This window comes from Pholis gunnellus (assembly GCF_910591455.1).
Source record: "Pholis gunnellus genome assembly, chromosome: 10".
NCBI lineage: Eukaryota > Metazoa > Chordata > Actinopteri > Perciformes > Pholidae > Pholis > Pholis gunnellus.
Genome location: NC_136537.1, coordinates 18,195,526 through 18,217,988, shown reverse-complemented (window position 1 = coordinate 18,217,988; position 22,463 = coordinate 18,195,526). Strand labels below are relative to the sequence as shown.

The 22,463-nt window shown below is 41.3% G+C and overlaps 1 protein-coding gene across 1 annotated transcript in view; it reads left to right on the top strand.

Moving 5' to 3' along the window:
• The window catches only part of diaph2 (diaphanous-related formin 2), a 346,355-nt gene that overhangs the window by 112,846 nt on the left and 211,046 nt on the right, over window positions 1-22,463 (top strand). The window contains exons 12-19 of the mRNA XM_079167333.1: window positions 2,115-2,225; window positions 3,732-3,865; window positions 7,069-7,185; window positions 10,768-10,886; window positions 12,642-12,706; window positions 13,475-13,579; window positions 17,759-17,821; window positions 20,933-21,295. Of these exons, the coding sequence (XP_079023459.1) occupies window positions 2,115-2,225; window positions 3,732-3,865; window positions 7,069-7,185; window positions 10,768-10,886; window positions 12,642-12,706; window positions 13,475-13,579; window positions 17,759-17,821; window positions 20,933-21,295 (1,077 nt within the window). The remainder of the gene's footprint in view (window positions 1-2,114; window positions 2,226-3,731; window positions 3,866-7,068; window positions 7,186-10,767; window positions 10,887-12,641; window positions 12,707-13,474; window positions 13,580-17,758; window positions 17,822-20,932; window positions 21,296-22,463) is intronic.

Here is a 22,463-nt window from a genome sequence, read left to right as displayed (position 1 = left end):
ACAGATTCAGTTTTCTCCTGAATAAGACGCCGTTTGATGCCGGGCGGGACTGAAAGTGACAGTTGTGCCATTGTGCCTCTGCCGTCCTCATACATGTGTTTTTTCTTTCTCTGCTTCTCTTACTGTCTTTGGGTCCACTTGTCAACCCCTTTACACCTCTTGCACATGATGGGATGTGATCATTGGGCTATTGAAATGCACCAGGAGCTCCATCCACACTGCTTTAATCAAAAACAGCTGCTTCATTGAGAACCTCTGCTGAATTTTAAGAAAAAATATATTTAAAAAAAGCAGAGATGTTGAATTCCTCTCAGCTTTTTGTCTTCCTTGTCTCTGTCCCCCATTTTCTCCTCCTCTCACTATCTTGCTCATGTTATCTCACATCTTACAAATACTCCCTTGCTTTTTTTCCCATGTTGCTGTCAGCTTGGGTCTCAGAGGACTCGATGTGAAAGGGACCATACCGCTCTTCGTCTTCACTAGTTTTCTTCAGCAGCAGGAAAGACTATACAGCAGCGATAAAAAACGCCGCTTAAAACATGCTTTTGTGAAACCAAAAGCAGGGAATTACTGAAGAAATTAGTTTTTTAACGGTGAAGTCATGAAGGAAAAGTCATGAAGGAAACTGATGAGGCGGGTGGTGGAAGTGAAAGTAGATATTCTTTTATTAGGATGTTGTTGTCTTTCCTTTAAATTTTGCGGTTAATGACATGAAGCTCTGCTAATTGTGAAGTAAATTAAAATGCTTTGCTGATGCAGGGGGTTCAAGGAAATTAATAGACTTTTTATCCAAAACCTGTGATGGGCTGTAGAAGTAGACTTAGCTAATGTGATTAAAATGTGTTTTCCCATAGTTCCGGTTACACTTGTCGCTGAGCACCAGAGAAACTCAGCATTTCAACTTAAAAAACGTCCCAGCAGTGGCACTTTTAATTACGATGTTTGAAGGCCCCCCCCCCCACCCTATGGCACCACTGCAGCTCTCTAAACCTAACAATAATGCCCCCACCCACAACACAACCGCTTCCCAGTCCATGACTGAGGTATGTTTGATGTGAGTATCCATCTCTGTGCAGAAGAAGAGAAAGAATGTTTCATGAGCTCCATGGCTTTCTTCACTTGCATGAATTCTGTGAAGGTTTGGTGGAGTTTCTTGAATCTGGCCTCCGGTGGATATGGTAAAATGTCAGGTTCTTGCAAAAAGGCTCTCACGCTTTCGTGGAACATGCAGAAGTGCTCTGCTGCCAGGCACTGGTGCAGCATAGTCAGTGGTGGTGCATCCTGTACTGCAACACGTTTGTGCTTTCCCAAAGGAATATGCATCATACCGTAAATCATTATTGCATAACAAGCATTTCATGTAGCTTTTGTTCTGCCTTTCAGCAAACAAAAACTCAAATAACTGATACATATGATTGATGCGCTGATAATATATTACAGTAAAAAAAACAACTGTTGTAAAGTGTTTAAGGGGCAATGCAAGACAATGAGTGAAAAGCAAGTATTTAATAGCTTATATGCAGATGACGTGACATAAGAGGATCTGCATTTGTAGGTTGAGAGGTTTAAAAAAATGTTGACCCAGAAAGCTATCAACCTGATCCAGGAAACCACACAGAGTCAGCATCGTTGTGGATCTTATTAATAACGGATACGAGCCAACAGTGCAGGGTCAAGGTTTCAGCAGAGAATTTTTCACATCGCGTCCATGGGAATCCTTCAGCCTGCTATCGATTGTCTGTCCAAGGAAAACTGTCTTATCCATGGCTAGCTCCCCTGAAACACCTTACTGCTCATTATAATTCACCAGTGATTTCCTCTTAACCCCCTCCTCAATCCAACGCACACACCCAAACACACACACACGCACACACACTGAGGCTTTTTCCTTACCAATAAATCCATTAATAATACAGATTGAGACACACCCGGCCTGTGCTTTCTCTCTCTCTCTCTCTCTCTCTCTCCCTCCTTTTCTCCCCTCTTCGTTGCAATCCCTTTTCTTGAGTTTTCACAAGAGATCTTATAAAGATATGTTTTGCAAGAAAAATCTCTTTTTGAGTCTCATTTCTCATTTGTTATTTCTTTCTTTTCTTTCTCTGTGTACGCCACAGGTTGCCTGCATGCAGCTGATCAATGCCCTGGTCACCTCCCCCGATGACCTGGACTTCCGGATACATCTACGCAATGAGTTTTTAAGATGCGGCCTCAAGAAGATCCTTCCTGTGAGTTATCAAGCTATCGCACAGCACGTGGCACCGCACGCATTATTCACTCGCCTGAACAATCACGTTCTGGTGCACGACTTCGTGAAAGAGGTTGTGTGTCCAGTGCCAATCAGTAAATTCAATCAATGAATCCAGTCATTTCTATCCAAATTCTGGTCATTAGCACAACACAGTATTGCTGTGGTTATTCTGTTAGAACCATGCACCTTGTCTTACCTCTGGCTCTTTGAATACATTCTAAGTCCACCAAGCAGAATCAAAGCCTTACAGCATAACACATTACAGCTTGAGTGTATGCTGGTTAAGTGCCCAACCTTGGAAGTAACACAATTTCTTGGACCGTAATTAACAGATGGCTCATGCAAGGACTTTAATATGCATGTGATATTCATGTAATAGTGTTTCAAAAAACAATCAGGCTTCAAACCAAATAATCCAGGTGTCACATGACACAAGTGACATATATAAGAATAGCCTTAATTATTATTAATGCATTCGGTAGTAGTAGTGGTGTAATTAGTAGTAGAGGCTTCTGTCAAGTGTGACGCAGTGCCAGCACCTCATCACACGGAGCGTCCTGGCATCGTTATCAGCAGGCCTACACATCTTCACATGAGGCGAAGGCAAGCGAGCTCCAACTCATCACTCAAGCTCTCATTTGTAGCGAGCGGGGTGAACGTGTCACCGAGCCAGTTGTTAATAAGTCATCCCAGCTGCTCCCGTTGATTATTACTCTCATTACTTTAATTATCTTTCAATTCTGCCCCCCGATATGAAAGAGTCTCAGTGTACAGTCATTTATGAATGCCACGTTCACCGCTTTTAATGCCCACATTCAAGCTGACGCTCGTCCATGTAATTATGAGTTATGCTCCGGAGTCGGCGTAGCTGTTGGCAAAGAAAAAGTGAACTGCGCTGAAAAAAAGGGCACGATTTGTTGTGTTCTTATAGTCCTTGACACATGTATTTGGCCCTCCCCTTCTCCTTCCCCCCTATTTTGTGGCATTGTGCACCTCCCTCCGATCCTCTGTTGCACAAGACAGATGGTGCACCCGGAAAAAAACAAAAAAAAACAGTGCAGGTTGATTGATACCTGCAGAAATTGGGTTACATTTGGCCCTGTCTCCGTCTGTAAACTCCACTGCCGGTGATTCATAGAGAGGTGGTAAAGAGCACTGCCGAAGCCCCTCGTGGCTGGAACAGGTGTGTGGAATACCTAGTGAGAGGGTTCAGGGCGTCTCGGTTCACAGGCCTACAGCTGGAACCGGAAAGCTGATATTCTAGTATTACAGTTTTTTTACAAGAGGCCTGTTTATTAACAGTTACACATGCAAGTTTCAACAGCATTCCACAACACCAACACGAGAGTAATACATTCTTAAAAGCCGTGTCTAAGTTATTCCTTGCAGGTGCTGCGGCTGCTTATCATAATCCGCATTGCAAGATGACCTTTTGTGTAACTTCATATTTTCAGCTCTGTACTGTATGTCTAACTCATTCTAGGAGCTAAAAGAGACGGAGGAGCTAGACATCCAGCTGAAGGTGTTCAATGAGAATAAGGAGGAGGACTCTATCGAACTCTCCCATCGCCTGGATGACATCCGTGCGGAGATGGAATATCCTTTTTTCCTCCCTCTGTGTGACTATAAGGATAAAGAAGCCTATAGAAGTAGAACAAGATTTGAGTGTGTATTGTGGGTTTGGTCAAGCCTTACAGGCCAAAAGCTCTCGTGGGTTGGTTCATTCGAGAAGGATTTGAGGAGCCAGAGCACGATATCCATCTCTGTCCAGTTATTCTAGGTAAATAATCCTGTCATCTGAACCTTCTGCCTCTATACTCTTCTTTTTATTTGCACTTCTCGTCCCCCCTCCTCTTCACTTTTTGTCCGTCCTTTTGTCTGTTAGCTCTGGTTTAAGTAGACTCAAGAGGAAGATATCAAACAGACATGTTCCACTTCTTAGCATTTATTATTCACAACAGACAATTAAACATTTTATGTGGAGTCAGGTTGTATTATATGAACACGGCTTCTCATGTAAAGGCATCATCACTCCTTGTCTTCCTGTTCCATTTTAGGAATGTGGATTTTCTCCCCCAGCTCTCTGCCAATGTCTATATCAACTCCAGAACATGTCGAGTAAAGTTAATATGGTGAGCAAGTAATTTAGTTCAGAGTTGGAAACTTCCTCAAGCATCCCAGAGAAGACCCCTTTTAATAATTCACAAATCTCCTCTAAGGCACGAATGGCAGACAGACAAACCAGACGCTGACATTGTTATGCAGATGTTCATTCCCACAACCTTTCTTCCACCAAATCCCAGAGTTCTAGTACTGGCACAAAGTGCTGCCACGAGTGACAGTTTCTGTTGACACATGTAGGTGAGGCGGGGGAGGTCATGTATTTGTGTACGTGGAGAGAAGATGGAGAGGGGGAGAAAAACAAAGTGCACCTGGATTAATGATGTGCTTGAGCAAGTTCTCAAATGAGCAGGCCCAATGTTTGCTTCCAAGGACAATGTGGTATTGATCTGCCGGCTCTGAGCATGATTCGAATGCCTCGGCTACCCTTTGTCGCTTTTCCTGCATAGCGCACACACAGACCCCCACACACGCGCATACGCTATCACGCTGGCAGTACATCTACTGCCTCAGCATTGCGTATGTGTCTTGTTTCCCCCCGGCGGTTTCATGAATATTAACCTGGAGAGGCTTGTCTCCTCTGTGTCCGGCCCAGGTCCAGGTGCCGAGGAGGTGACTCCAGGCCACTAATGAATATTAATGAGCTGTGAAATGGTGATTGATTGACCCCACCGCTGACTGGCCTACGTCACACTTGACTGCCACTCATGTTTATTCATTATTTGGAGAGGGAGTGTAAAGAGAGGGACAGAGAGCGAGAAAGAGAGCGTGGAGGGGTTGTCATTGAATGGATTGGCATTCTACATTAGGTTTATGTCTGCAGCTTAGTGATAGATGAAGCTAGTTGGATACTTTCCCAGTCTGAGCTCCTTCTCATGTCCTCTCAAATGCTGCTGTGGTGAGGCTATAATTGAATCTCACAGGATTGGTAATTCTCCCAGGCTTCATACTCGGCTAATACAAGGGAGGGCAATGATACTGCAGAGGAGCCTGTATTCCCATCCCTCCCTCTCCAAAAAAAAAAAAAAGAAATGATATGGAATAGGAGTTTAATTACAGACATTGTTGAAATTAATAGGAAAAGTGTCAAACAGTATTTAAAAGAATTGATCCTCTCCAATCGCAGCGGCTGCAGATTGTTTTGTGTGGATGATAGAATTAGGAATGGAGAATGTGCTGGTGTGTGTTTTTTTTATTTTTTTGTGGAGGAAATAAATAATCAGAATTATTGATGCTCTCTAACAGACTCATCCCTCATTAGCTGTTGATGAAACCTGACAAATGCTATTTGGAAACCAATCAGGAATTGACAAAAATCTTCAGATTGACCTTTGAAAACATATTAGGTGGTGACGTCCTCTCTAATCTGTCATGTGTTTTTGATCCATGCCATAGTACATCCATTAACTATTATAACATGTTGCTCTGCTGGTCTGCTCAGTCTTAAATTTGACTTCAATTCACTCTGAATCCTCAAGGTGAAACTGCATGTGCATTTTACTGACATTTTTCTGCTCCACAAGCAGACGGGAGGAGAATCACAACGTATGCTATCGCCATGCAGAAAGTGTCACTTTATTGCTTTGCAGTCGGGTATGTTGCACTATGCAAATACTATGTTAATATTTTAGCACACATTGTCAAGAACCGCACTTCATGTTATGATGACAATCAGGTTTTCATCACTGTGAGCTTAACAGGGTTACTGTCTCTTTAGTCTGCATGTGTGCACATATCTGAGAGGCTTATTCCACTTTTTCAAACAAGATGAGTCTCCGTGGGGAAATCCTCCTTTCTCAAGCACACAAATTAAAAAGGCTCCAAATCATTCATCTTCCTGGGTTCTTTGCTTCTTGGAGATACACTTTCAGTACACTGATAGAAGGTTTATTATTTCTAAATTAACCTAGTACTAGAAATCAACCATTAGCATATAGATTGCATGTTGTTCAATGCCTGGTGTTTATTCTCTGTACTCTATGTCATATTGTCCTTTCATTGTTTTTGATTCAATCATTTCAATATCAGACATTTTTTTAATTCTGCGAATAAGAGGAATTACAAATACTCAGCAAATAATCAATACATATATGTATTATGTGGTATTGTAACAAGGACAAACAAAAAAGATAGTCTTGTCTTGTTTAACATGTGTTTTAGATATCAAAGCCATCACTACTTCCTCCTGGGGAAAGCAAACGCAAGACACATAATCAATACCTTTTGCAAATTTAATAACAGGAATTGCTGCTCCTGAGTACATGTCAGTTTCAATCTGGCAGCTGAACTACATCCTAATCATTCTTGCCTTAAACATTTGAACCAGCGAGTTTCTCATGTAATTATTTACCCCTGTTGTGACAGGTTTAGAGTGACAGGTAAACCAGAGGGAGCATTCTTTATCTCCAGTCCCCCTCCTCAAGTTAGCTCTTTACACTGCTCTGGCTCCCCAGAGAGAGAGCGGATGAGAGGAATCACGTCTGTTTGCTTCTGAACAATGATGCCTGTCAGAAAACAAGAGGTGAGGAAAAATAAGTAGTTATAAACAACACAAGAACTAATACAAATGCAAATGTTTACAAGGCGTGGAATGCACCTCTATAATGAACTCAAAATGGGTGTTTTCTCAGGAAGCTGATCTTAACGGTTACTGAATGAACACTGTCGTGAAGTTGTTTTCCTTAACCTTGCTCCTGCACTGATATGAATGAAGTGTACCATCTCCTGTCCAACATGGTGAAAGATACTGGCTCAGAGGCCTACTTCCTGTCAGTCCTTCAGCACCTTCTGCTCATCAGGAACGACTATTACATCAGGTAAGTTCTGTTTTTTTTATCACTGGCCTGTGTTCACCGATCACCATGTGATGCATCTACAACCGTAGATGTGAAACACCTCATGCAGCACTCTGAACATATTTTACTTGCAGGAAGTAGTAATTGCCTCTGTGGGTCTGTTTGTTTGGCTTTGACAACATACAAGTAAAAGCCTGGTGGACATTTGTTGTGTACATTTATCCTCCCAAAAGTAAGAGATGTTTGGAAGCCAAACTTGACCAACTTTTATTCTACCGTACCTTTCGTCATTTACCCAGAGCTGCTGCCTGCGAAAGCAACATTTATTAGCTCGGCCCTCTTATTCATTAATTCAATTAAACTGTCTGAGCAGAGATAAGTAGGAAACTTTATACATAATACATACAATATGGTAAAAAAATTTATATATATATATATATATTATATATATATATATATACGCGCTAACACCCAAAGCAAAGCAATGTGGATCCGCTGGCAAATGATAGAGTAGGGATGATATTCTGTATCTTGGAATTATTAGGTCATTTTAAACTGGTCTACTTTTCCTTTGAAGAGCAAATGTGTCATTCACTGGGCAGTAACGCCGCCATTCCTCCAAATGGAGTGACACTGATGAATTCCCAGCTGTGTCAGACCTTTCTGCAGAAATAAGACTAAAATAAAAATAACGTTGGAAGATGGAGGCAGGATGCAAGGAAGAAGATGAATTTACCATAGACAAGTTGCTGCTCCCTTGGAGTTATGAATAATGTATTCCACATCTATTCGTAGGAAGTGAGAAATAGAATTCGCATTAACCAGCTAGTACAGCCACGTCCACCTCGGCTCCAGTGTCCATGTACCCCTCTGTGAGACAGCAATAACAAGGGATCACAGTACCAGCGCGCATAAAAAAAAATGATGGTCTTTTTAAAGATACGTTTTTGAAATGTTTCTTTTCCCCTCCCACCTCCATCACAAATGCAAGGACAAACCCACACATGTGCACACACATGCATTAACACCAGGCATTATTTCTGACTGAGGTATTTCTTTCCCCATACATCAATGATGTGTGACTTAGGATGATGGATGATGCAGTACTAGAGTACATGCAGCTATTTCCAATACATAATATCTATCTTTTTCAGTCTTTGTCCTCAAAATTACCATCTTTGCATCTTTGCAAAATCGTGTGCATGTGAAATAGTGCTAATACCTCACAGTAGTAGTGTAGTATATCTATAATGTTTTGTCAAGAAAAATACACAGGCCATAGCAATGCATGGCTGTAGTTTAATCGTAGGTTAGAAATGTTTTGTGTCACAGACTTTGGCTCTGTGATGCAAAGATATCCTGTATTCAGCAAATGATTATGTTGTTTTGATCATAGTCTTTATTGGAATTGAGAGCACACTTGGTACCTTGATTCCTGTGTCAAATGATAATCTACTTTAAATGATAATTAATTGAATAATATAATACGTATTCTAATAATAAGAAGGTCTGCAGTGGGCAAACGGTTTAAGTGCTCTGTCTACTGTCATTCCTCGTAACACAACATTAGTTGTTGCGCTCCCCTCCGGGGCTTGGTTTATTTTTGATAATTAATCTCTCACTGCAAGCTTAATGAATGGGAGCACATCAAACCCACCCAGTAAATGTAGAGCAGATCTGCTCTTTTTGGAGTCTAGCGATATGGGGATTACACTGGTTATGTGGAGCAGAGCTGGATCAAGTGGCTGGGGCTGGGCTGAACTGCAAGCTATCATTGGAAGAAACGAAGGTGCCAGAGTAAAAGACGAGGTGGGATATGATGCAGGGGACATACGCTTGCTTCTGGAGCCCGGCCCTGCCCACTGTGGAGGGGCCTGACAGTTCTGGGTCACTCTCTCCGTCTCTAGTTATCTCCACCCATTCACTATCTGCTCGGTGGTGGCGGAGGATGGAGGACGAAGGGAAAATGGGGCGGCTTATTGAGATAATAATATGGTGTACATCGGTGACAGTTGTAAGCCGAGTGCCACAGTGCTTAAGCCATGCAGGGCGATGTGTGAGCTTTCTCTAGCTTGTTCCAATCATGAGTGGGCGAATCCGCCAGCTCAAGCTTAATGTATGGCATTTCATGCTTTCAAAACAGTGCACCTAAATGCTGATTTATTCCTATTTGCTTTGGCTCCGAATTTTGTGTTCTTTCGTATTTTGGTTCGTAACGTGATGCGGCCTGTCCACCCACAAGGTAGCAACAGAACATAGCCTTTGAATTCATGGGCAACAGATAGTCACAGCCTTGGAAACAACTATTCCATGTTTATAATAAGAAGTTTCTGTTTATCATGTTCCTTTTCTTTTTCGACACATCATTTCATAGATGTGCTATTTTTTTGGTATCAGTTATGCCATTTAAGTTACTTCACCATAAAGCCTTCATGCCAGAGCCATCAGACGGGCAGAGCTCTGTGAATTAAAACTACATCAGCTGCCACTGGAAGGATGTTTTGAATGCCGTGCTGGATATTTATGCTTTGGGACTCAAAGGTAAACATAGCCTCTCCTCTGTGCCCACTAGAAACCTGCAATTTTAAATTCAGATGAAAGGAGTTGATGTGATTATTGAATCAGAAGCGTGTCCCTTCTCCAGCTGTTGGTACTGTATTATTCCTACTAGTAATTAATTCATCCCACTCCACCCCTACTCCAGATTTCATAGTCCTGTACCAGATTTGCGATTGCCCAGCCTTTCACACGCAAACTGCAACAATTAGTTGGCCACGTGCACCTGTGATTGTTGTTGTTTCTGGTTCAGGGTGTATATCTTTTATCATTTTATTAGGGCATTTTTTGTGAGCATCCTAAAAGGGTCCATTTTCTATATCTACCTCAGTTCAAACCTGAGCTTCCAATTAACAATAAATAGAGCTTGAGTCTTTAGTGGAATACAAAATAAAAAAAATGTGTCTTTTGCGAATTTAACCATACATTTCTGGTCAATGTCATGCTTATAAAATACTTATTTCTCAGTTTTGGAGTTCGGCTTAAGTTGCCATTGTATTTGCTAAATGTCACTTCCAATTAAAGTTGATAATGTTACCGAGAAAAGGTCACATACCAACCTGTGTGGCGGAAAAGGACTCTCGGGCTGATTCAGACACCCCGCTCGACAACACCGAGCACTCAGTCACACTCCTAACTGGCTGACATGTTTTCCTGGTCATTGTGCTTTCAATTACACACATTACACTGATTAGATTTACATTTCACTTTTTATGGTTGCACTAATTGGCAAAGATGATTGCAAATTAGGCAAGAGGGCAAGCGTAGCCTCGGCTACCGTCTGTCACCTTGAAATGGACAGACTACTACAGACCTGGGCTCTGTGTGCCCATTAATCTGCTAATTTCATGATTGTGCTGAAGCAAGTGATCAAATTTAATAGGGTGCCTATTTTCTCCAGCAGCTCCGATTTTGACATGGCATTTTGTGACCTCTAGCTTGTATAAGGGAATCATTTGTGGTTAATTAGCCTTGTAGAGTTTATGTCACTCATATTTGTCCTGTGGCTTGTCTAATTGCTCTGCTTTATGTGTTTTGACCCCTCAGGCCTCAGTATTACAAGGTGATAGAAGAATGCGTGTCTCAGGTGGTCCTGCATCGCAGTGGCATGGACCCCGACTTTGGCTACAGTAAAAGACTGGACGTGGACTTCACCCATCTGATTGGTACTTGAATGAAATGAAACAATTGCTGCATAACTCCTCACTCATTGATTTAACGCGTGTTGGCAAAAGTCTAACATGTGGAATAAAAGTCCGCCAGACTTGTAGTTAAGATTCTTATATTCTGAAATCATTCTCAAGATCAGTTTGTTTCTTTTTAAACTTTGTGCTGCAGACGGCATATCACTGATGTAGCTAAAAATGTTTTGGTACCTCGCAGTCATTCTCATTATCCTCCCCGATCCCCCTGAGATTCTCCTGACAAACACATGCAGTGGCTTGACATATACGGTGGGGTCATCTCATTATTGATGAATAATACATTATATTTGGTCAAATGAATTCAGCTTGTTTAGAATCATTTTAAAGTTAATTTACCTCAGTTACTCAGTCGCCAGCAGTGTTCGTGCAATCATAGAGAAAACATCCATTTACACTGTATTACTAATGGAGACTTCTTTTTCTAACAGAGAACATAAATCTCACCACTTTGTGTGTCTCTCTGTCGGGTCACTAACAGTTCTGTGACTTGCCAACAAAGGGTCATTAAAAGTTTCTAACCCTATCCACAGTGGACTGATGCCGCAGTGAATAAGTTGTGTCATTCACTTTTACTGAGATTTAATCAGGTGGTAAGAAAGTTTCACGGATGTGTTTTGTTAAATTCAGACCAACGACATAGATGCCACATCCACACAGCTATTTGAATTACGCCGTGCCACTCTTTTTGAGCTTTTCTGTTTTTAGCTTCTTTTTTTTTCACATTCACATAAAGGTGGTGTTTTTTGATTTGATTATCTTCTAGTGGGAAAATGCGCCTGGGGATGTGTGATCTAACAATAATTTACACTTACAACTTGCACATTCACTACCCCTCAGATGATTCATTAACCGGGTGATTGTGTAATATGGGATTTGAAAACATACTGAAATAAAACTGAAATGCGCAAAACATTTGAACAAATTTGAAGAAAATGTAGTCAAATTCACAGAAACGCTGATGTAGTTCCGTATTTAATGCTCTGACTGATTTTAATCTTGTCCAAGACGCACACCCTTAATAACAGCTCACAATGTTTAGGTGATGATTCCTACTATTTGGGGACACTCTCTGTCAGTGAGAGTGAAGTGAAAAGGAGGGGAAATATTAGCACATCTGCATGAGCCAAGAGTTGCTCAGCATGACTGATTTCGCTCTATGTGAGGCGGTTATTGAACATATCATGAAAATACTTTTTCAGAAGGTCAACGCAGCAGCTGCATCAGTTGCCAAAGCTTCACATTTAAACTTTTTTCCTAGAGTAGACTTTGTTTGTTTGTTCATTTTTTTTAATCAATGAGTTTTGCCTTTCATCTATTTTACACAACCTTTGAAGGAGACGTATACGTAATGTCCGCTAAAGAATTAAAATCTCATCTGAAAATATGCAGATAGGTACTTTAAATAGTATGTAATCATCGACTGATAAACCTTCAAGTGCCAAGATAAATGACTCACTTGAGGGCTGGTTTTCCTTCTCAAAACACACATGGCATCTTCAGGTATGGTGAAATTCACCCATGTTCGATAACAATTTTTAAGAGCATCTTAAGTTGTAAACATCTTACAGATCTAAGAGGGAAACATTTCCAATCCTATACGCTCTAATGTACTTCGAGAAACAAGTCCTAGGTCTTATTGAAAATCCCACATGAGGAGCTAATGATGCACATCGCGCCTTTGAAGTGCCTTGTGACTCTGGCTTGCTTGTCTTGCAGATCAGTGTGTGGATAAAGCCAAAGTTGAAGAGAGTGAGGAGAAGGCTGCCGAGTACTCCAAAAAGGTGAGACATTAATCACCCCAACAGCCCCCTCGGTTGGCCGGCTCCCATCAGCAACGTTTTTTCCTTCCTCAGAGCTCCCAGACAAGCTATTGATTTTCCATGCCCTGATCAATACCTGGGTGTGACGCTACATGATCCGTATCAGCATTACAGGAATCAATGCCGATGCTCTGATGTATACTTATTTGTGCACACTGGTGGGACAGAGTTAAGTTATGTGCCGGCTCTTTCTCTCTTTATCTCACATTACCTTTTAATATCATTAAATGTATTCATTATTTGCTTGATTGTTTGATTCTATTTTTTTCTTTATTTGAGAGAAATAACAGAACTGCTTATTTCAAACTTCACCTCCTGCATTATTTCGTACACTATTTAAATGTAGCTTAAGGAGCCTCACTGCCACTGTCTGGCGACACCAAGGGGGTCCTGGATGTTTTTTTCTTAAGAGTCCTGTCCCATCAGTCCACTGCATATCCTGCTGGGCCTGTGAAGTCATCGTAGCGACATGGCTTGGTTTCTGCAAAGGTTAGATCCATCAACATACATGAAAGCCAGGCCTGAAACAAAGACGCAGGACAACGGGGCTCTAGGGCCATGAGAGCTATGAATAGAAATTGGCCAGAGAGTGTAAGACGCTGTGTTCTGGTGTCTGTTGATGTGCCCTGTGGCTATTCTCTGGAGACAATGTGCCGCTCACCAAGCTGTGTGTTTCAACTTCTATCCTGATTTGTGCACGTAGGAACACTTGTGTCGCTTTTCTTGCAGTTTGATGAGGAGTTCAGTGCGCGGCAGGAGGCCCAGGCCGAGTCTCAAAAGAAGGAAGAGAGAATCAAAGAGCTGGAGGGGAAGATCCAGGCTCTGGAGTCGCAGGTAAATCCATAAAGAGAAACCTCACTGCTCTGCAAAACAGTGTTACATTCCCTCAGGGATCCTTTATCTTGTGTGTTTTCCAAAAAAAGCATGAAAAAGAAGATAGTGAAAATTTGTATGTCCAGAAGCTCTCTTAATCGTTATTTTTTCCCATTGGAAAAAAAACATCTCATACAATCTCATACAGGATGGAAATGTTTCTCTTGAGATCACAGCAATGAAAAGTAATGGCTCCACTAGAAAAAAGGGGTGATTTGTTCAGAAGGAAAGCTTTCCACCTCACTTACAGATGTGCTGCTGCTGTAAGTGGGAGCTATCATCCATGCAAGAACATTTGATTCAATAAAGGGTCAATCTCCTTCTTAAGTTGTAGCTCTTTATATGAGCGAATTGCTCTATTGAAGCTTTCCCTATGTAATTCTATCATCACAGAGATGGATTGCATTTCTTTTCTCTCTCTACATCATTTCTTTCCAGTCAAAACCCTCCATTTTGAGCACAGAGAATGACTGCTATTTCCCCCTTAACCCAATTCCAAATACTTTAGCACTGCCTTGGGACAAAAAGGGCAGTTTGCTTCCCTGCTAAGGGAATTTAATATAAACCAGCATTGAAAGATGGTATGGCTACATTCATATCAGAGATTGCTTTTCCTTTCAAACATTCATCTCTGGTTGCTTAGGTTGGCACCCCCCATCAGATAAACTGCACCTGCATAGGTGGTCCGAGCATCACTCTTACTTCAGTCTTCTAGCAATCGTTCTCTGGTCCAAAACAAATGTTGTTACGTCGTGCAAGCGATAGCTGTTGTCCTTGCCAAAGTCGCACGGCGTTTTTCTTCTTAGAACTAGGGCTGCGCAATTAATCAAATATCAATCGATCACGATTTGGGCTTCCTGCAATTTAATGAACACGATCAACTGCGATGTCGACGTTTAAAATAGAACACTTTGCTGCAGGGGGGCGATCGAGCTGTTTTGGCTTTACTTTTAGGGAGTTGTCCTGCCTGCGCATACCCTGCAGCGACAAACTGTGAAAAACTTTACTGATGAGTAATATACAACAAAGAGCAGACGGGCAAAATGAAAACGCACAAGATTTAGGTGAAGAAGAACCGTTAAGTCTTATTTTAGTGCAAAGAATTATTACTTAGAAGGAACGTAGGACAATGTGAAAGTGAAAGCAGTGCTCTGTTTGAGTTTACAAGGTTTTGGTAAAATGTTCTTCATATTTTACTTCTAGGAGATGTACTGTGAATAAGGACCAGTCTTATGTTGATGAACGATTTGCGCGTTAGCAGGAATTTAGAAACCTGAGCTGCCAGATGGTTTGTTACACAGATTCTCGCTGGATCTCATGAAATTGCGAGAATTATTTTTTTTATATGAAATCAATGAATACAAATAATTCTTGATAAATAATTGTTTTCTCAATATTGATCAAACATGATCGTGGGTTATCATTTTGACCATAATCGTGCAGCCCTACTTAGAACTCAGCCTGTGTGTAGCTTTCGCGCTTGCACCTCATATGCTCGTTACCTGCATTTGTCCCCAAACTGGTTCATCGCCCACCGTGTTCCTGATTAATGCCCGCCTATTTTAACGAGACCATCAGAATCTAAAGCTCCTCTCCACCTGCTCCGCCTGCTCGCCCTTTTTTCCTCCCTTGCTCTCTCCTTCTTCCACCTTCTGTCAGAAACGAATGCATCAGGCTGTGTTACCTTTGCTTGCCCTCTTTCCCTTGTTGGGGCTTTTTTATGTTGTTTCCAAGTGTTTTCTTCCCCATAACACGCCTTCCCCTCACCCTCCCCTGACAGGCCTCCGTCTTTTGAAGACTAACTGACTGTGGTGCATTAACAGGTAGTGTAGAGCAGGGGAGCCCTGGAGAGTCGAGCCCTCTCTTCCTCTGTTTTTCTCAATGCTCCTTCAAAGAGCCGTTACTGCTGGAGAGCCACACATCAGCAGGCATTAACCTCAGCAGGAAGATATGTCATTTGCTTGGCACAAACCTGCACAAATGTGGCCATTAGGACATAAGAATATCCCCTCTGCATCTTAACAGGACATAAATAAAGTGTATGCACAAAAGGGAGACACTTTTGAGCATACATTAACTGTGGTTTGAATGTGAATCCATTTAATTGTTCAGGTTTATGGAAAGTGCTTCACAGGCTTCACATGTTAATTTATTCTTAATCAGAGTCGATTTTTGGGCTGTAAGGGCTTAATGAGAAAAAAAAAAAAAAGAAATCTTCTAATGTATGCAAGTTCTTTAATAACACTTCAGTTATCGCCTCTTTTTTATGGTAGGCAGGTGTTCACATGGACCATTAGATTGCTACCTCAAGCAATGAACAAAACAACAGCCATCCTCTCAGACGGTTGTGTTTGTGCTACTTCAGGACGACTATAGGCTGAAAGGATGTGTTTTGCAACCTAATTCACGCTTGACACAGTGTTGTAGAAGACCATTAGCTGTGAGAGCGCAGGACCTTTAAATCGCCGCGAGGACTCGCTTTCAGTTTGTCCATCAAAGCTGCTGTGCTATCGCGGCGTTTTGCTGAATATGAATGAAGTGAGAGCTAACCCTAACCTTTCATCTCCCAGACAGAATTCCTGTCAGATAATAAAACACACGCATGCCTGAATCGCTTCTCTTCACCTTGTTTATGAACCAACACATTTAATGAGAGTCTTTGTCTGGGAACTTTGCCATTGTAACAAGATGCCTGGTTTGATGTGTCTGTTTGATTAGCCCCCAATTGAGTTGAGTGGAGGCTTTGCCTGTAAACATCAACAAAGGACAGAGGAATCGCAACAAGTGGAAATCATCCAAACCTTTGCTTGCAGCCATTCAAGCGAAAGGGAAGGAAGGTATTCATTGAATCGGCTCTGGATGTGATGAATAATGTAGCACTGCAGTGGTACATTGGAGCACTCTGCGCCATCCCATTAATAGGTTTTAACAACCTGGCGGTCTTGTAGCTGACCCAGCTTGGCCCCAAGAGGAGCTGGAGGTGTAGTGGACCACTTTCTCTCTCTCTTTCCTTCCGCCCCGGCTGATTACAGAATTTGACTCGACGGAGAATGACAGCGAAACTCACAATGTAGTCACGATTATAATGTGTGCTTCGCTGTTATGAGATAGAACCGGTTCAGTTGTTCGGCAAAAAACAAATTCAAATTCAACATTCAAATTCACTCATTGAAATGTGTTGGACATGCATCCTTACATTAACAGTTCTGCAGAAAATGGTGGTCAAAAGAGCAAGACGTGCTGTACTAGACCTGCTGAAAATCCCCGAGATTTAAAGCTGAAACATCTCAAAGCCTCTAACTTTTGATCCCCGAGGATGACAATTAAACAAAACTTTTCATTGCTTTAAAGATTGCACTCTACTAGCATTTTTCTGAAATTCCTTCAAAATTAGGATTCTTTTTAAGTCACCCGGCTAAAGGTTTCCATCTCCTTTTCCGTTACAGACATTAAATATTTAGTTCTCTACAGTTCATGGTCGGAGGTGTTCTCCAGGAATGACTTCATAGAAATGTTGCATTTCATCCGCTGTGCAATACGTTTCCATCCTGTTTCTTTTGGCAAAGTCGCACAGAGAAATATCAAAGCAAAAGGGGTACATTTCCAAAGTGAAGACTGCAGTGAGAAATCAGTGGCCATCACACATCTAAGAGTGTTAACTTGAAATGTATTTTACAATGCCAGAAAAGAAGAAAAGGGAAATGTAAGAAGGATTTTGAAGGTTCACCAACTGTCAGTGATGCTGTGCCTTGTTCCTTTCATGTTGCAGTCAGTGCACTACGCTGATGTTCTTTTGAAGGTAGATTACATCTTGTTTTAGGTGTAAAAGTACAGTACACTCTGCCTTCTGCACATCAAATAGCTCATTCAGACAAAATGGGAATATTACACTGTATATGTCATTAACTGTTTAAAGGACCTCCTCTTTCCCCTGCTTGCCTCGTTTTTCGAACTTTGTTGTGTTTGGTCTGAGTACCTTACCTGTTCCATTGCACTAGTGTTCTTCTTCTTCTTCTTCTTCTATCTAACACCCCTCCCATTTGTGCCTCTCTGTTGCCTGTTGTGACTTGTGTGTTCCCATGGTGTGTGTCTTTGTGTGTGTGTGTGTGTGTGTGTGTGTGTGTGTGTGTGTTAACACAGTTAACTATTGAAAAAGACAAGCTCAAAGAGGCTCAGAGACTCATCAGTGAATCTGAAGCCAAGGTGGGTGTCCTCCTTGCATGCTCGGACTTTGAAAAAATCACACATTCAATCACCTGCTAATCCCAGTTACATATTGAACGAATTGGCTCGTGGTGCTTCACATCTTTCGTTGGAGAGAACACTCAAACTGATTATTGAACTGATCTTTTGTCCGATCTTTCCTTCTCTCCGCATTCGAGTCACACTCCATGTCATGCGTTACATGTTTTGAATCGCCGGTAACTCGTCATGTTTGAATATATGTGAACTGACTTGCAAGGGGAAGCAAATTTCAAACTGAAATACGCTTTAACATACGATTGTTTTTTTATTCCACTATGATAACCATATAGATAACTCTATAGTTGTGTTTAACTACACACATATCCTGCCTGTTTAATGCACAAGTATACACTTCGTGATTGATTTCCTCTCTCAGTGATGAGGTTGGGGCAAAGATTTAATCACATAGCATTCAGAGTTGATTACCTGCCACGCTGACCTCCCAATTGAGTCTGGAAGACTATGAATCAAAATTGGATGGGTTATTTCATATTAGTCCGGTTTTCTACTACACACAGAGCTCCGGGTGGGCTCTAAAGTAACATCAGCCGAATAGCATCAGAGAGCTGGCGAGAAACAAAATAGATATATTTCTATGAGTCTCTGTAGATAGATATGTTTGTGTAGTTTGTCTCACATGTTGCATTCATGTATCAGTCTATCTACATTACTTGTAATTGCTAGTTCAGACACAGACACCTATGATATGGACACACCGTACATGCATGAGCTACTTACACTAGTTACAATGCAAAACATAAAGTCTGATATTGTCCCATAAGAATCCAGTATAAAACTGCGGTTATCGTTCACAACATGTGGATCTCTTTTTTTTACTAGATGTTTGGTTTGCTATCTGAGGACGAAGAAGCCAGTTGTGATGGTGTTGGATCCCAAGGGTTCAGTGAAACACTGGGCTCTCTCACTGGGTAGATGAGAGAGAGAGAGAGTGAGAGAGAGAGAGGGAGGGAGGGAGAGAGAGAGAGAGATAAAGACTCGGAGGGCCCCTCAGTATGGAAGCAACTGCGATCTAATTTAGCAGCTAATTTGCTTCCATTCTCTCATATTAATCTTAAAAGAGGAAGCGGGGCGCAGGGGGCTTGAGATTGACAGACATGTAATCATTGGATGTGGGTTTTCACTAAAGGGCTCTGGGTGTTGTGAGCAAGAAGCTCCTTGCAGACCACCTTCTTAATTTTGGCCCTAATAAACAATCCACCAATGCCATTATGTAATGAAACACAACGTAATGTCTTTAAATATGAAGCCAATTACATTTTACGCACACAATCAAGTGTCTGAGGCAAAAGCACATTGTGGGGAATTGGGTTTGGAAATGAGAAGTGAAAGTGGAAATGCTTTTTGGTTAGAGCCGGCGTCTAATCACCTTCAAAGATCAAACCCTGTCTTAATGTGGGTGCCTGTAATTGGTGTATTTGCATAACTTTTTTTCTCTAAAACACTTTCTCTATTGGCATTATCCCCGACTACCTGTGTATGTTGTTAGTGTGATAGTGCAGACATGTCAAAGGACTGAAAGACTTTGTCTTATCAGTCTGGGGTCTAATTACATCCCTGTCTACTGTTCAATAGCCTGCCATTGTGAGGACTCATGATGAACACTTGATGGGAAAGCAACATTCTTATCTATTGTAAATTAAAACAGTATTTGGTCACAGGTGTTTCTCCAACAGTTTGCTTTAGATTTACATACATATAGAGATTAATGTACACAGTAAGTCAACCTTTTGGCCAATTCACAACTCTCCATATAAAGCGGCGTTTTGTTACAATAGAATTCCAGTAGTGTTGTCATAAACCCAGATAAACCGGTTGTGTTTATATGTGTACATATGAATTGTGGCTCCAATAAGCAACTATAATCAAGCTGCAGCACATCTGCCTTTTTGTGGCTTAATTAAATAATTAATAATCACGTCTGCTGACATTGACGACAAAATTGCGCATTTTGTGACACAAACTAGGAGATATAGCAATTTACTGAAAAAAAAATAATGAATTAGTTTCTAATAACACTAACATGATGCTAGTATGAAACAGTTACTCTGTCATAAGCTGCACAGGCCCGGATCTCATACTGTATATAATATACACAACCACTATGTCAAGACCCATGACTAGAACATATCCTCACTCGCTTTAGGGAGTCTTTACAATCACCAAGAGTTTCCTGTTATATGCAAGTGTATTTTATTTTTGCCTTTACAGTTCAATTGGTCGAAAATACACAATTGTCCTCTTCTGGCTTAACCCAAGTACGCAGACAATTTACAAAAATGCAGTATATCCCAGCTTGAAACTCAATCGTTTTTCTCCATACATACAGTATGTTTGCTATAAATACCAGTAGATATAAAAAAAAAAACATGAGTCAATGTCAAACAATTGAAATGTAGTTGCCAATGAGTTTGAGTTCAACTTTGGAAATTCTATTTGTTTCTGCCAAAACACACCCGATGTCCTGTCAACAAACACAATCACAAGCATTGCTGACGGGACCCTTTTTGTTTTCACTCAACGAGCTAAATTCATTTAATACAACTATGTTTTTCTAATTTGGTAGCTGCACAAGGACTTGCTTGCATACAATAGTTTTTAAAATGACAATATATTTATGTTGTTGTTTTTTAACAGGGTTTGCATGTATTTCCAAATACATTTCTGAATATATATATACAGTATATATATATAAAGACATTTCTGCAACATACAGAAAAATGGTTGGTAAACTTGTGATCATGATCTCTTTGGTTGGTAAAGACATGAAAACAGGACATGGCCTCCTCATGTGGTTTGAAGCAAAGCTCCCACATAACCTAGTAATCCTTGTTATTGACTCATACTCACAGTCAAAGCCCGTGGCCAGTTACTAAGATACTGAAAAGCAGGCAGTAAAACGTTTTCCACACCACAACAATGCTTCCTCACTGGCACAAAACAAAAGAAAGATATGGCTATTGGTGACATCAGATCAATGTTCAGGTTACACCAAAGGGAGCACCACTTGATTTGTAGGCCATCATTAACATTTCTACTCTCCATTTACAGATAGCAGCGGGTCCAACTGCACCTGGAGCACCACCTCCACCGCCCCTACCGGGGGGTGCAGCGGGTCCTCCACCACCTCCTCCCCCACCTCCACCCGGTGGTTGTCCTCCCCCACCTCCCCCTCCTCTCCCTGGTCACACTGGCATTCCACCACCACCCCCACCACCTCCTCCTCCTGGTGGAGGACCACCACCTCCCCCACCACCCCCTGGGTTCGGGCCCCCACCTCCTCCGCCTTTCTTTGGGGGCCCAGGCGGGCCTCCACCACCTCTTGTGTTGCCGGTCATCAAACTGCCTTATGGACTGGAGCCCAAGAAGACCTACAAGCCTGAAACCGTGATGAAGAGGGTGAACTGGATCAAGGTATGGTAACCTGAGTAAATATTCTCATGCTCACTGATAATAATGGTGATTTCCCATGCAAACATTTATGCCTTGGAGGATCCTTGAAGTGCACCTACACAATAAGTAGATGGGATATTGAGGATCGGAACCAAAAGGAGCTCAATTCAAATGCACTCGAGCAATGCAATCTAGTCGAGCAACCATTCAGTTAAAGGCTAAACTGTTCCACATTCAGCACCCATTTCAAAAGATTCGACAGTAAACAATTGTCATGACTCAAATATCCTTGGATTTGCACAATTACTATATTTGAATGAAGACTGGGCTGTGTAAGGTTCCATCACATTTGAATACAATTTCAATAGGACATTATCTTGTGTGAGGGCTCTATTTTACCATATATAATGTATCCGTTGCCTCAAGAGTTCTTAGCACTAATTAGATGGTTATTTGCCGATGCTTGTGTGACCTTGCGTCTTTCTCTTCAATTGCTGACAGTAACCAAAACATCAGACTAGTTCTTTTGACATCATGTTGGTACTGCACTCTATGTTTAATGGTTTTAGTGGAATCACGCTTTACACTGGAAAGACATTTTAAAAGTGACTTTTCAATGTGTTGAAGGCCATTGCGCAGTAGTTATCTCATCATGATTTTCACTTTTTTTTTTCTTCTAAAGAACAAGTCAACAAATGGGGAATATTTTGTTTTTTTGTGATACATTATTTATTCAACAAGAGGCCACCAAATAACACATAAATGAGAGGAATAAATGTGGAAATACAAGTCGGTTACAGGTGACATTTCTGTCACCTCAAGGACTCTTTGAAATGCCATGCATGCAAATGCTTCTCTGTGTGTGGGCGTTTGTGTTTCCAGAGGTAAAATTATTAATGGTATCATGCAGCAGTATGAAATATCAACAAGAAAAAAAACAGTCAATATCAGCAAGAAAAACAAAATCATTTCGTTTGTTATTACCAGGTGGGGCTGATGGTTCTTTGTGATATTCTAAACATTCTTAGTACTTTTTTGTGCATTATCTTCTTGGTTTTGCACATGTGATTAGTAGGCATGAGGTTGTCTGGGAAGTGTATGGAGGTTAATATGCAGGTGCATTGACCTTGCCGCCACAGGAATTGTAGTTTGGTGATGCAAATTAAATTCATAACCACCTGAGGAAAAA